Below are 15765 nucleotides of genomic sequence, written 5' to 3' on the forward strand. Positions count from 1 at the left end.
AGACGGGGCAATTAATGCCCATCCATCTTATGCACTTTACTGAATGATCGTGGCATGTCGTCCATTTTGCAAACCCATGGGGGAGACTCTGCGCACAAGGGGGGACTCGACGGAGGGGGGGGCACTCTACGTTTTTTTAAAGCACTCCCATTGATTTCCTGCCACTGATTGGCTGCTTTAAAAATCATTTGACAACAATGGAAAAGGGCAGCAGATTTGTATTTGTTTTTAAAGAATCCATTGTAAAGTACTTTTAATAGTAATAGTGTAGTAATGCAGGATTTTAAACAAAATATTTTTGTGGATACAGAGCTCAGGGCATCCGATGCAAATGACAGAAGCCAGAGTTTCATTTATCAGCTAGCAAGCTTTGGTGCCACCAGCGTTCCAAGAAGGATGACTTTTCCACACGCCGGTCACATATCACACATAGTGGTTAAGGATGAACACGACTCATTTACATAATGGCTTTTATTTTTTATATTAAAATATTAATTTCACATTATTCCGTTTATAGGACTTTTTTGTACAGGTTTTTATTGTGTGACAGAAAACGAAGATACAGACAGAGGCCGAATAAAAGGCACCTGACAGAACCCCCCCCCCAAAAAAACACCTAATTTATTGGGCGCGCGTTTCACAGGATTCCTCCCCAGTAGCCCACATGGTGCGAGCGGATCAGCTCATCTGCAGTGGCTGCTCTCTTAGGCAAAGCTGCTGACTAGGAACGGCTCAGTGACACCCAGAGTCTACCCAGGGGTAGTATAGGGAGATTTGTGACCATTACCCCTGAATAGTGTGGGTAAGGCCCATGGAAACACAGGGCTGGAGGGGTATTGAAGAACAAAGTCTGATTCACCAAGTGAGACCGGAAGGAAAGCAACCCCCAAAAAGGTTAGTGAGCATCCTGAGGGGGCAGACAGACAGTGCTCTGATGCTAACATCAACCCCTCTGCCAACTCTGCTAAGCTGCGCAGGTTTCCCTGCGTCCAGCCCACAAACCTCCAATCCTTCCTCCTGAAACCTACCGCTTAAAAGCTACAAAAAGAAAACTCTACCAGTGGCACATTAATAAAAGAACATGGCAAACGACAAGGTGACTGAACCACTAAACAGGAACCTGTGCAGGAGGTGAAAGGGCCGAGAACGTTGCATCCGCTGCGAGTGGCCCCGAGATCAGGTGGTAGCCAGAGACACTTTCTGATTGGCAACAATATCATCGAGTTTCTTCTTAATTTTCAGGAAATGCCTTTTAAACTCCAAACCATCTCCCTGAAACAAGAGATAAGATGAAGGTAACAGAAGAGATGCGAATCAGAGCTGCAGACCCCTTACATCCCCCAAATTCTCAAATTCTGTTAGCGGACATTGGAGCCCTGCTTGCAAAGTGGCCGTTTTGTCACATGGGCATGCAGATTTTGCACCGGGGAAACTCATTTACAAAATGAAGTGAAGCTGCTGTGCAGCTCGCAACTGCAGAAATATGACGTGTGTTGAATTTCATGAATTTATCAATAAATATGATTAAAAACAAATAGCATTTCCCCTTACCTTAGAAAGACGGAAGTCTAATAAAATGCGCTCGTCCATTTCCACCAGGTTGACTTTGAATATCAGCTTATTGTTTCTTCTGTCTGTAGTGGAAAGCGTAACCTGACAGAAAGCAGAAGAAGGTGTGAGATCCCGGAAATGTACAAACTTACAAGCATATGGTTTGACGGCAGCCACGGAGAAGACAGATTGTGTCGATCGTCGACAGAGAGATTCTATAGCTCCTGGTACCAGAGGCGACATGCCAAATAATGTGCTGCCCACCCTCTACTGTGACAAATAATAAGGACGGCTTAAGCTTGTAGACGATTACAGTAACAAACTAACCCTAACCCATACTTTAGAGGAGATCCGAGTAAATAACCCTTCCAGCTCACCCACGGGGGCAGAAAGCACCAAGCTCACCTGGTTGGCACAGGATTTCCTGCACACGTATCCCAGCTTCTCACACGTCTCCTTCAGGCTTCTGTACGAGTTCTCAGCATCCACCCTCGTGAAGAACCGAGTCATCCTCTTGACCAATCGCTGCCATGGATTCTGTGCACACAACAATTTGCATCAAACGTGGTAGAAGTTTTTAGTAAAAGAGCCCACAAAGACACAATACAGATACCGTACAGTGGAAACATTTAGCACTTAGGACAAAACCGAACAGCGCAAGGAATGTTTTCCGGAAAGCGGCCAAACGATCTGCTGTCAGAAAGGGAGGACACATCGCGCAGCATATAGTTCCGGCAGGTGGCTTGTGAGACGACACTGTACGGGGTCTGTTAGGGAGAGCATCTGGCTGCTTACCTGAGAAGAGCCGGGGGTGCCCAGCAACTGGCTGTTCACAAGCATGTTGTCAGGGCAGGCAGGCTGAGAGAAACTGATCCCTTTGCCTTGGACCAGTTTATCGATGTGCGCGGGATTACTGTCCCACAGAGGTATGGCTGTGCGAGGCTCTGGCTGTGTGCTGGAATACGCTGTCCTCTCATCACTGCATTACCATGAAAAAAGCAATGAATGAATGACAGACGCAGCAGACTTCTTCAAAAAGCTCATTCCTAAGTTGTCCTGTTTCTAATAACAGCTATAAACTGCGTGAAGAATTGTACGTACAAACTCTCTGACCTGTGAGAGACCTGCGAGAGATCCATGTCAGATCGGATGTGTTTAAAGAGCCCACCGGACGATTCAGACGCTCCACCTGAAGACTTGCGACTTCTCTTTACACCTTTACAAAGAAACAGTTCCTTAAACGGGAGCTAGAAAACACCCGCCTGATGGGTTATCTCAGGGGGGCTTTTAGAATAATTCAGTTCTATCGGACGTCTGAAGAACACAGGACAATCTACCACATCCAGTGTCTGCGTTACCCCGACAGCCAACCTATGCCAGCCACGATAAATTAAAGGGTCCTCTTGGGAAATGACTGGCCCCCTTGGACTATCCAGCAGGCTGCAGCGTGAGGAGTAAGCCTTACTAGACATACCTTTCTTGATTGCTTTTGTGAACCACAAGTCTTTTTTGAGGTCTGGAATGGTAATTCTGGAGCCTGGGTTTTCCTTCAGTAGCTTACACAGCAAGGCTAAAGAAGAAGAGGGTTACCGTTTATTGGGATGGACTTTCAAACACACAAAATATTCAATAAACAAACTTTGAATTAAAAGACACAAATTTTGCGTTAAATATATTGTGAGCGCGGCTTATGAGCCCAACCTTTCTAACACGCAATTCCAACGAACGAACAGAATGAAAAAGGGGAGAAGTGATTCTCGGTTACCGAGGGGCGCGGAATCAATCTTTTTCCATGGATTAAGATAATGCTTCGACTCCCTCCAGTCGCAGTATTCCTGGCACGATTCACTCGGTTGATCCCAGGGTAACTCTGCAAAGCAATAAGCAGGCGGACAATCTATAACCGCAGCTTCAGCACACAGGAGGAAAGTTCTAGGTGAGACAAGACAATGAAAAGGGCCCCCAGATTCAAACATACGAGCAGCGGACCAGACAAAAAAAGGTCCTCAGCCACAGAGGGCTTCTAATTTCATCCATACACCCCGCCAGCGACAGCCGCACACCTCCGGCCAGCATGGCTGTCAGCACGATCCCACAGGACCAAACATCCACCGGCTCCGCGTGAAACCCTCTGGTCTTTATCAGCTCCGGGGCCACGTACGGAAGAGTTCCACACATCTTGTTCAGAAGTCGCTCCTTCCCATTATGTCGGAATACGGTGGCTAATCCAAAGTCTGAGAGTTTCAGCCGATCTTGAAAGAGGAAAAGGGAAATTGTATTTAAACTTGGAAAAGAAGCCGGAATCTTTGCAAACAGAACATTCGCATCCGTCCGATTCCCAGAAAAATACAGCAGTGATTCCCGAGTCACAATCGGTGCATTTTGGGATGAAAACTGTTTTTAAACATGGAAGAACATGCGCACCTCTGTCATCCAGCAGCAGGTTCTCTGGCTTAATGTCCCTGTGCGTTATCCCAAGGCTATGCAAATACTCCTGGAAGAGAGATAAAGACTTCCTTAGAGGTCAGCGAAGGACCAAGCCGCACAAAACCAGCTTTCCCATGAATATCCCAGTCAGTTCGTTCCAAGAGACCAGTGCTCCAGTGCCGGGACCAGTGACAGAATGATTCCGATCGGGATCTTACCACGCCAGCGACGAGCTGCTGGAAGAAGCTGTGGGCATCCTGCTCAGGCATCCCCACGTCCGGCTCTGGAAGACATCGTACGGCATACAGAGATTTAGTCTTTCACGCAAAACGCGGACTATTTCCCCATTCTAGACTCTTACGTTCCATCGGGTATGTGAGACCCCCCAGTAGGGGGAGACACAGCCCAGGTTGGCCAAAGCAGAGGAACAGATATGGTGTGGCCCCTTAGCACAGAGACTAATGACAGCTAATCCTTCAATATGACACCATTCCCCAGAACTCCCCGCCGGCAGCCCCCGCAGCACGTTCACCGCGCCGGACCCCCGAGGACGGAAGCAGGAGTCCTACCGATCCGGTCGAAGAGCTCGCCCCCTCTGCAGTACTCCAGGAACAGGTACTGGATGTTGCCCTCCCTGCGGTGCCCGTAGAACTTGACAATGTTGCTGTGGTTGAGCATCTTGTTGATGCAGATCTCCTTTTTGATGTTCTCCGGACAGTCGGCCGCACGCGTCATGTCCACAATCTTCACAGCCACGGCCTCCTCCGTCTTGCGATTGACAGCAAGCTGCACCCTGACACCGAGAACACGAAAAGGCTTTATTTCGGGGCATTTGTACAGCGCTGCGGCGTATGACGGCTCTACATAAAACAAATAGGAATAATAATGGCCCGGTGGGGGTATCGGTTGGCGCTGACATAAAACAGAACTAGAGGGGGTCACACAACTACAGAAGACTCCACTCACTCTCCGTATGCTCCTTCCCCGAGGGTCTGCACCAGATCCCAGTCTTCAACAAACGGAATAGCCATGATGCCCCTACAGAGAGGGAAATATCATTGGGGGGGCGCACGTCACAACAGGACATTTCTCTGTCTCGGGGGGTATTTATCTGTCTGTCTCGGAGAGGTGTATTTGTCGATTTATCCGTCAGTTTCGCGAGTGGGAGTATTTATTTACTTGTCTGTCTGTGAGAGGGTTTATTCACCTGTCTGTCTGTCGGGGGGGTGTGTATTAATCCGTCTGTCGGGGGGGGTATATATATTTGCCTATTTGGCCAGCCCCCGGTTGTCGTTCCGTCTCGGTCCCGGCTTCCCGCTCGAGGCTTCAAACTGACCGGCTTTCCCACGACGTCATGTCTGCGACGCCCACGGCGAACGTGCTGACATCATCGCGGCGCGTCGGGAGGGGCCTGTACGCGGAATCAGGAAGAGCCCGGATGCTGGGTCGACGCGTTGACAGCGCGTTTACCAGCTCACGTACTCATGTTACTGCCCCAGCAGGCTGTGGGGTGGGGGGCTATATGTGAGTTTATACTCCGACGGCCTGATACCGAGCTCACGGGCGGATAACAGCTCTGAGTCAGCCTGAAACGGGACAAAAACCTGAATCTGGAGCTTCTTAGAATGGATAGAACCCCCTTATAATCCACAGTTTGGGGAGCATACCGTATGTGTAATCACTGGAGACAGCGGCCCCTGTATAAATCAGCGAGCCGGGCCCCTGTATAACATATAGTTAAATCAGTGAGCCAGCCCCTGCATAATGTATAGTTAAATCAGTGCGCCAGCCCTGTATAACGTATAGTTACATCAGTTTTTAGTGCTCTTTCGGGTGCTGATGCTTAGAGCCCCTGAACATGCATGTGCACTGCACAGAACGCAGCCTCCGTGGTGCAGGAAATAGCAGTAACTACACAGCCAAGATGTTCCACAGCAGCTGAGGCTACAGCTCATCCCCAGGAAGCAGGGTGTTCAGGGGGCTCCTTGTTATTTCAGCCCCCGTCATGGCATCCACCGAAAATTGAAGGAATAACCTCCAGATTGTCTTAACCCTTTGCTGGCAGAACGTTACGAAATAGCACAAGAGTCGCAGGAACTCCAATAATTAAGAACAGTTTGTATCCCACCTTTAATTGACCACCATAAACAAAACAAAACAAAAAAAATTTGGTAGCACATTCATAAAAAGCTTCCCACCCAGAACGGAGAGCAACCAGCGTGGCCCCCAGCGTGCCCCCCGCCAATTCACGTCGATAGAAAGAGTATAAAAAAAATCTCTGGTTCGCAGGCGAAGGCTCAGTGCTGTTCTGTTAAAGCTGAAGGCAGTTTATGTTCTTGACAATCCGCGATTATCCAGATCTTTGACCTGCCGGGAAACAAAAAGCGTGAGAAACTCTGCTGGTTCCCCACCGCACCCGCCCCCCCCCCCAAAAAAAACAGCCCAACTTTTAACCCCCCACCCAGAAAACCGCATCGTGTCAGTCTAAGGGGGTCTTCTACAGCCCCAACATTTACCCCCCACACCCAGAAAACCGCATCGTTTCAGGGTAAAGGAGGATAACCCCCTCTAGATTGTAAGCTTGCGAGCCTCTCCACCTAATGTATCGGTTTGTCTTAGTCTGTCAGACCTGTTGAATATATGTATTGTATTAAGCGCTGCGTTAATTGTTGGCCCCAAGGGGGGTATTATATTTCTGGGGGTCAGGTTTGCCGCAGCGACGGGGAAGTAACGGGGGTCTCGCTATGGCCACGTACTTTGTATATTCGGACCAGCCAGTGCTCAGTGGTGTATGCTTCCTCTAGAACATCCAGCTCGAAGTCTTTGTTGCCGATCTCAGCGTTTCTCACTCTGTCATAACCCGGCGGGCGCTCTGATTGGGAAAAACAACAAGGTCAGCGAGAGCCGCTCGTTTTGGACAGAATATGCTAAAAAAGAAAAAAAAAAAGCCTCCCACCCCAAAATATTTTCTCATTATTGGCCACCACGGCGCCCGAGCCACACGTCTCGATACCAATGGTAGAGGGTCGTGCAGAGCAGGACACACGCCGCCAGCAGGACACACACAGTCACGCGCTGCCAGCTCAGAGCAGGGGGTGGCCCAGGTCACTTACTGGCTTCTGTGTAAACTTGTCCGAATCGATAGTAACACATCTTATACATGAGACAGTTCAGAAGAACCGGAGAACCCTCTCTGTCCACGCGGAACTCGCCGGTCGGCGTGTAGTAGTCATGTTCCTTGATGTGTTTGCCCGTGTCTGTGCTGCCGCCGATCCTCACCATCCACAGGAACTTATTAATATCTAGAAACAGGAAACACGGCAATACAGATCGGCTTCTAAATCATCTTCTCTATACTCTCCCTGCGCACGTTCCACCAATCCCACGTCTCCTATCACCCCAACAATTAGCCCGCTGTCCTTTGGCATGCATTGCTTTGTGTGTGTGTGTGGTTACTGTGGGATAGTAAATGCCTCCCCCCCCTCCACTTGCTGCTGAGAATCACTGGTGTTTCTCCACTAGTTGCATCTTTTTTGTTATTTGCACCAGTTATAAAAGCCCAGATGCAACCACAGCCGGGCTGGTACCAATCAACGCTTAGGAGACTCAACTCACTGTGTAGTGAATAAAACCCAACATGCCCGGTTCAGCGACCTAGTAGCCGTCCAGATGAATGGTCTCTGTACGGAGTGGTTGTATTGTACTCGTGAACCAGCCAGCGGCATATGCGCAACTTCCAGTACAGCAAGAGGAATTAGTAGCAGAAAGCGGGGCCGGATCCGCCGCTTTACAGATGATGTTTTTGAGGGCCCAAGATAACAAGCAAACTAAATGACACTTGGGACCACCGTCACTGGTGACCAACGGGCCAAAAACATCTTGCAGGAAAACGTGCAGAAAAGTCAGAGATTCTCTTTCCATCCCTAAGAGATCCGACACATTCCCCGAGACCAAACTCAAGCAATAAGAATGGAGAAGAACCCAGAAGTCCGTCCACCATCTAGCGGACAGGTGTGTGGGCCGGCCCCCGACAGACATGCCTATTTCTTACCATCCGACGAATATCCGGTGAGACCGCCAAATATCACGAGCACGTAACTGACGTCCAGCTCTCTCATGATCTCATAGGCCTTCTCCTCGGTGGAAGCCATCGCCTGCAGATCAGAGAACAGCAGTCAGCAAGCAGCCCAGCCTTTGCCCGCTTTTATGGGGTTAAGGATATAGGTGGGTGAGCTGCAGCCGTAACAGGCTGGGCACGGGCGAGGGACCCGGGCCGAATCATTCACACCTCGTCTGTTTACTAGGAATGTGGCCCAGACTGGATATTTAGAAGGAAAGGAGTTATGGTGGCGCATGATGCCGTACCTGCCCAACTCTGGAGATGTGCGTGTTATTCCAGGTGTTATTGTCCACAAGGATCGTTCGATTAGCCATTGCCGTTATCTGATAACCGTAGTCCCACCACGACATCACTTTTGCATCCTAAAAATAGAGAATTAGGACAATGTTTGGGAAATCAGTTTAAATAATGATGTAAAAAGTTACTTTGAATGATGAAGAGCTCTGCTAGGAGGCGCATGCGGGAGCTCCTTACCTCCGGGGTATTGTGCCGCAGCCAGTAATAGGCCTCTCTGAAATCATCGAAGATGATGCGGCTGCCGTCCCCACCGCGGGCAGACAGCACGATGGACGGGGAGGAGTACGCTTCGCTTGTCACCCAAGTGGAATGGAAAGTGTAAGTGACCAGGAAGAAAGCCATGACCAGGATCATACCGCTAGCAACCTGTCCGGGATACAGTAAAGCGGGATAAAGCACCAACATACTCAGCATCTCAGCACAGAAAGCGTGAGATTAAAGGAATAATGGCAGGAGCCCCTAGTGACCGGTGTGTAGCAGTCCAGCCACATCCTCATCACCCTGGTCTCCCCCGTTCCTGACTCCATGTTTCTAGAAAACAAACTGGACGGGCGGATGCGACGTTTCATGACAATTTTGGGGCACAATATATGCAGGCCGACAAAGCTATAGAGAGGGTGAAGTTGCAGTGTCTGCAAGGCGACCGGTTTGTGCGAGATACCGGCTTTAATGCTGCCTTACAGACGTTAATTACCTCGTTTTTAATGGGATAAGTGGAATCCTGTTGTTTTTTTGTCTTTTTGTCAGGACGGCTGATGTCAAGATTCTTCATATAAGTGGATAAGACCTGAGACACCCCAATGCCAGACAGAATACACATAACCGGAGCGAGGACCAACATAAGACGCACCTGGAAGAGGAGACGGTTAAACTGTAAAACCTTCATAGAACTTCCACAACCCGCCCCATGACACAAGCGCCAAACACATCCGCATTAATACTGGTTTAAAAGGATTTTCTTGTTGGCTGAAAATGGCCGTGTTTGTAAGCTTGCTGGAACATTTATGTGACATAAGCAGGCACCAATAGCTTGTTTCCATAGAAACTAAAAAAAGAGACAGATCTGGTGGCAGAGGAGATTATATTTTCGCTCAGTGGGACAGCACCTTTAAGTATGGGGAAATCACACGCTGCCGATCACCAGCTTTTACAAACCAATTAAATAAGCGGCAGAAAAAAGTCTCAGACGGGCAGAGCGCTCCGACCTGGTAACATGAATAGGTTTTGGTGTGTTATGCTGTGACAAGAAGAGACATGCAAGAACACAGGGGCCACAAACAGGACAGGCGTGTGAGTAAACTGATTAAGGAGATGGACGGGAACCTGCAGACAGCACAGTAACTAACGCCTCAAACATTGTCGCAATACGTGAACGCGTACCGTCTGCTGGTAACGCTCAGCCGTCACGCGCATTAAAGCGTTTCCCTGCCAAGGTCTCCAGCAAAGGCTCTGCTAGCCACAAACTGGGCAGGGGCTGAACATATGATGAAGAACCGGGGGAACCAATGACTCCGGCCTTATCCCAGGGCCGATATGGAGCATGCGTGCAGGCCCTCACTCCTTCAATGTAATGTTTTCCCACCTACCATCACAGCTGAGAAGTACATGCTGGTCACACCGTACATAATGATGAAAATCCTGGCATCAGACAGGTTACTGAAGCAATAATAGAGGCCGACTGCAAGGAGAGAGAATGGGGAAGAATCATCTCCAGGTCCTTCCCAGGAAAGATCAGGAGAGCCAGAAGAGCCTCCCAAATATCAACATAACATGGAAAAGACTTTATCTCTCGAGGGCTGTTTAATGAACGTTCTGTCCTGGAACAGCCAAAGAGGAGAGTGCAGGTTTCCGCCCAAATTTCGGCAAAAAACATAAGATTCATAAAAAAAAAATATATATATATATATATATATATTAAAACCCAACCTGGAAACATGAAAACCAAGAGCTGCAGGTCAAAGTAATACGAGGACCAGGTTGTGGGCTGATGCTCGGAGACAGAGGCGATAATGGGAATATTGTTCTTGGCATAGGAGGGGTCCAGCAGAGAGTAGAACCGGCCCGTCCATGGAGAGATTTTACCTAAAATACAAAAGAATTCAAACGATTAAAATGCACTTATTTCTAAAAGATGTATTAATGTTCTTCAGAAAGAAGGGAAAAAGGCCCAACACATCGGAGGGATGTGAGATCTGCCGACAGGCGCACAATGGATGCCTCTTCCCAGCCTGGTTTCTAAGCCGCTTACGGTTTAACGTCTCCGCACCTGTCAGCATGAGCACTGCTCCGACCGTGAGGAGCACAAACCCCACCAGAGAGATGACGCTCCGGAACAGGACCTCAAACTGCTGGGCGTTCAGCTTGCTGCGAAGATAGTCCACAAAGGCATGAATCTGGCACAGACCAAAGACACCAAAGGCTGCCATGTGTTCAGATGACAACACGGGCTGTGAGAAAAGAGAAGATTCGTCATTACAGCACTAAAGCCATGTTCCAGGGGCCAGAATTACCGGCGTAGGACCCCGTCAGGGGCAAAGGGAGCTTCTTGCGATACTTGCAGGTCACGAACATACAAACAAACCAAACCCTGATGGGATGCTAGATGTCTCCAACGTCTTGGCCCAGCCAAACTACACCTGAGTTTGAGCAGCAGGCCCATCACTCATCCCCCAAAGCCTGAGGACTCACCTGAAACCCAACAAACGAGATCTGCATGGACAGAATGGTTCCCAGACAGTACACGGTGCAGTAAGCCACGTAGATCCGGTGGGAAAATCGGCCCGTGAGCATCAGGACAAGGACATGCAGAGGAATTAAGTTGATCAGGAAGACGTAACCTCCCCAGGAGGAAACCTGGATCCCAAGAAAAAAGAAATCAAAATGTTTATACAGTATTTTATGAAAAATACTCTGCGCAGGTTCCAGCACGAGGTAAGAAAAGCAAGAGACGGGACATGGACGGCGTTAACATTGGCGAGCTTATTCACGCTCCGATCTCTGATACCGTGTGTTATCGTGGACGATCGAACACGCTGCTAAAGCTGTCTGAACCCAGAACATGTCTATGCGAGAACAAACCTCGACCGAAGGAACACGAGGACCACAACTCTCATCACGCTTCGTCCAGGGGTGCAGAGACTTGGCACCGGTCACTTCTCTAGTCATTCGGTGCCTTGGAGCCTCCTTCCCCAAAGCTCACCCCGATAGTTTAATGCATTTACACAACTCGCCACATTCCCAGCCAGCACCCAGTTATACAGCCGCCTGAGAACGCGAGCGTGGAGGACAGACGTGGCGAGTACTCACCATGTAGAAATAAGCCAGGGCACACATCGCAGCCCAGTAAATGGAGCCGGTTTTCACTGCTTTAATCCACATGTAGTACGTGAGAAGCATACAGAATATAGCAATTCCTGAAAATGACAGTCATTTATTACATGGAAACATCATCCCCTGTATAAGCATGGAGCTCTACCCCCAATAAACAGATCTTACCTTCATTATCATAGGATCCCGCCACAGACCTTGAGATGTAACCTGGAACGACCGCAATCATGGCAGCGGCTAAGAGACCAGCGCCTGCATCCTGTGACATAAAGCAGAGCGTCCTGAAATAACGGCCGGGGCCCCCCCATTCACAGTCAGACGTGACAGTAAATATAATATTATACAGGATATATACACAATATGATATAAACAGGATATATACATTATACTGGATAAAACAGCTGCACAGCACCAGAACATTAAGCAGAGGTACTGCATGACATCATATATTTACTGTTGATGCAAAACTAGAACCTCATCACGCTTTAATGAGCGTCTCAGGTCCAGCTGCCTGACAGTTACTGGTGGAACGTGTATCAGTAACATCACCCCGGCGCGCACGAAGCCAGCAGGTACCAGAGCCTGGGGTGAGGAGAGGGGGTTCTCGCTCCACAGAGACAAGCCTTACTTTTAGCTCCTTGGTCAGGTGGTAAGTGACGATGGTGGTGAAGGAGGAGAAGAGAGGGGCAAGAAACACACAAACGTTCCTGATGTCAATCGTTACGTGGAAAAAGTGCAGAACGTGATAAAACGCTGCCGAGGTGATCATCAGACCTGCGGAGACAACAGACTTTAGGGCCGCACGAGGCAAAACTGAGCACCCGCACAGGTCTCTGTCACGACGACTCAATGTCATCTTTCAGAAACCCCAGGGCCACAAACTACCCCCAGTGCTTTATGGCATGTCTGGGACTTTAATGAGAAAAGCCTCCTGGAGAGCTGCCGACACGTAACAATTCGGAACCTACGGGGCTTTTAATATCATTACATTGACTAAAATGACCTATAACTGCTTGATTTAAAAGCCAAGGGCTGTTCTACATTCAGAGTTTGGGGCACTTTGCACCTGGGTAGATGGTTCCACCGATGATCCTTCCCAGCGGGTACCAGGCTCTGTCATCAAACCAGTTGTGGAATTTGTAAAATCCTTCCTCTGCCAGAAAGCGGGTGGTCCGATAGTTGAAATACCTAAGAGATAAAACACGTATATAGAGTCCCGGTGCCTCCCGGCCAGCGCGACCTTCCCAGGAGGCGATCACGTCCTACTCTAGAGTAAACGCGGGATACGGAACAGATCCATTATATGTTCCTTCACCACGGAAACATTCTCATGGAGAAAAGAAATGCCTGACAGGAGGCGATCACGTCCTACTCTAGAGTAAACTCAGGATACGGAACGGATCCATTATATGTTCCTTCACCACGGAAACATCCTCATGGAGAAAAGAAATGCCTGACAGGAGGCAACATCTTCTTTCTCCATCTCTAAGGGCTGAAGGGCTTCACACTTCAACATGCAGGTGATTTCAATCTGCCTCGTGGGGTAAAAAGCTCTGGGTTCCTCGCAAGGTTGGTGTCAGGCTGGTGGGGGGGCAATTTACAACACTCACTTCCCCTACACACCTGAGCGCAGGAAGCACCTATACGAGGCATATATAGATATCTGAACGCACGGCTCAGGAACGGGAGAGATTCTCATCAAAGCCACCCAACTGTCTGGGACCATAACAGCTGGTTCTGTTGTCATGGTTCCTACAACTTTCGAATGTTAAAACTTGAGCAGAAAGAAAGCGGCACTTACGGATCAAACTCATGGATGACACTTTCAAACCTCAAAACGGAGAACAACCGGGTGGAAAAAGCTGGAAAAAAGGAAGATTGTTTTATACAAATATCCGGCCAGGAAGGGAGAAGCCAAACACAATACTCGAGCGCACTAAGCAAACTTTCAAGGGGTGGAAGGCGCAAGCAAGATGTACCTGGGGGGTATCTGGGGCACCGAAGACTAATTTTATGCCGCGAGGTACCGGCAGAGCGGGTTTAGCATATGGAGCGAGTATTGGAGGGGCAGCCACACAGATCAGACCTGTCTCCGCAGACATGCAAGTCACTCGGCCACCGGCCGCCTTTTCCCTTTTAGTGCCAAGCTTGTCCCGTTTGCGCGATCGGCATGGGAGACAGACGGGGGCATCAGGGCATGACAAAAAGGGGAGGGGCTTAGGCATAATGTATGGTGTTCCTTACGGAAACCGACCAATGACAGTTTATTAAGTATCCCCGCTTTGCTTCCACAATTATCCTAAAAGCACACTCAGTATTGGGGTTCTCCATACGGGGTCCCATGTGCTCAGGGGCACCACGAGCATTCCCCGCACAGCTTCTGCAGCAAGAAATGGTTATCGTACGGCGTGGCGCAGACAGCCCGGGGGGCCGCGTGTGATCAGAGCCGCTCGTGGGAGAAGGTAGCCTAGAACCTCTGCTTCTGGAGGCTCCTTAGGAGGTGCGATAAGTAAGCCAGGTGACCACTTTAACCCCATGAGACCCTCACCCGAGTAGATGCCCGGCTCTGTTTACACTCAGTACTCACAGAGGATCGCTGCCATGGACAGGATGAGGAGCTTCAGCAGCGTGTCCTGCTTCTCATAGGACAGCCGCAGGAATCCTAATCTCGTCATTTTCGCACGTTGGGATGGGACACAAAACTAAACACCTGCAAACACAGAAAGGAATCAATGGAACCCGCAAACGCAGCCTGTGGGCACCACACTCACTTTTACCCTTTAAGGGCCCAGGGCCATCGATGCCATCTAAGCGACATCAATAAACCCAAAACAGCTCAGACTAAACGGCAGCTGTGGGGCCCCTGATCTGGGCGAACGGCAGCAACCATTTAATCTATACAGCTGTCACCGCGCTCCCTGCTTACCATCTAATATCATAGGGCCCCTATCACCCTCTGCCACTGGCCCCTTCACCCCCTGTCGCACAGGGTCCCTCAGGGTCCATCACACGCCTGTCTGCCTGTCGCCCAGGGGGCCCCTTTGCATTTCCCTGTAACGATGCCCCTTTGGCTCTGCGCCCTTATTGCAGGGAGAGCCCCGTGAGGTCTCAGCAGAAACTCTATCGCTAAGCTCCATTCTCCCAGACTCAGCCCGAGCTCCGAACACGGATCCCCGCTCACCCGGCAGCCGCTCCTCTTCCCTCACTCTCCCCATCAAACTCCCCACACTTTCTCAACCGAACAGAGTCGGCTGTCAGCCCCACCTCTCCAGCACGCTGATTGGCGGCTTCCGCTTCCTCTCCGGGCCTGGCGTTCTTCTATTGGTCCAAGCAAACCCGGACAGGGGAGGGAAGAACTAGAGGCGCTTTCCTATTGGCCGTATCAGGCACATGTTACCGCGGGAGGCGGATCTTATCCGTGTCACCGACGCGAAAAGGTTAGGTTGAGAAGCGAGGAGTGACGTGTCCATGCCTGCGATGGAACCGCGCGCAGTCACACAGCGGCGCCTGGCGGTGGGCGGGACATCAGCGACCGCGGAGAGCGGCGCCTGGCGGCGGGTATAGGGAGGAACATCTGAGGCCTAACAGGACAGCGACGCCTAGCGGCCTCAGGAGGGAAGGTCACCCACGGCTGCAACGAGCGACACACGTACCTCCCAAGGCTCCTTGATTATTTTGGTCACTCCCTCTTTGGGATCCGAGTCCCCTGCACAGCGTTACCCAACTGAGTGACCCTCCCTGCGATTTCTGTACCATTCTTGAGCTTAAGTATAAATAATACTTTAGGTAAACTGGAATTTCGCTCAAAATGGTTTAAATGCCATAAAGTTAAGTTTCTATAATTAATGATTTTACCCTGTTTAACATATAAAGCTGTTTCCTGCGGTTTCTATACACATTATCAGGGCTTTTAGGGCAGTAGAACCCTGCGATACCCTCATACCCAGCAAACATTCTGAGCATCAGGCTCAATCCGGCTCTGCAGCTGCACTTCCCTCGGGGCAGTTACTGCCCCCCTGCCCCAGCTTGTGCCCCGAATTTCT

The 15765-nt window shown here is 49.8% G+C and overlaps 2 protein-coding genes across 3 annotated transcripts; both read right to left on the minus strand.

Moving 5' to 3' along the window:
• Positions 1-940: 940 nt before the first annotated feature.
• CHEK1 (checkpoint kinase 1) lies at positions 941-5012 on the minus strand. 2 transcript variants are annotated; one of them, XM_053451631.1, is made up of 12 exons: positions 4945-5012; positions 4548-4771; positions 4197-4261; positions 3976-4045; positions 3615-3803; positions 3317-3421; positions 3026-3121; positions 2665-2767; positions 2347-2530; positions 1957-2088; positions 1552-1653; positions 941-1272 (listed from the first exon to the last, which is right to left on the minus strand). In XM_053451631.1, the coding sequence occupies exons 1-12, from the start codon at positions 5007-5009 to the stop codon at positions 1177-1179; spliced, it is 1431 nt and encodes a 476-aa protein (XP_053307606.1). In that variant the 5' UTR covers positions 5010-5012; the 3' UTR covers positions 941-1176. The 2 variants fall into 2 exon arrangements, with proteins under 2 accessions (XP_053307606.1, XP_053307605.1); XM_053451630.1 differs by having other exon boundaries at positions 2653-2767.
• Positions 5013-6094: 1082 nt separating this feature from the next.
• On the minus strand, positions 6095-14989 carry STT3A (STT3 oligosaccharyltransferase complex catalytic subunit A). The gene is made up of 18 exons (XM_053451629.1): positions 14904-14989; positions 14310-14432; positions 13524-13584; positions 12789-12910; positions 12351-12496; positions 11891-11981; positions 11702-11808; positions 11084-11248; positions 10662-10842; positions 10322-10477; positions 9982-10073; positions 9090-9245; positions 8573-8761; positions 8344-8460; positions 8030-8132; positions 7092-7280; positions 6735-6850; positions 6095-6345 (listed from the first exon to the last, which is right to left on the minus strand). Exons 2-18 carry the CDS (start codon positions 14395-14397, stop codon positions 6307-6309), a joined length of 2118 nt encoding a protein of 705 aa, XP_053307604.1. The 5' UTR covers positions 14398-14432; positions 14904-14989; the 3' UTR covers positions 6095-6306.
• Between the last annotated feature and the right edge of the window lie 776 nt (positions 14990-15765).

This window comes from Spea bombifrons, chromosome 12, assembly GCF_027358695.1.
Source record: "Spea bombifrons isolate aSpeBom1 chromosome 12, aSpeBom1.2.pri, whole genome shotgun sequence".
Classification (NCBI taxonomy): domain Eukaryota; kingdom Metazoa; phylum Chordata; class Amphibia; order Anura; family Pelobatidae; genus Spea; species Spea bombifrons.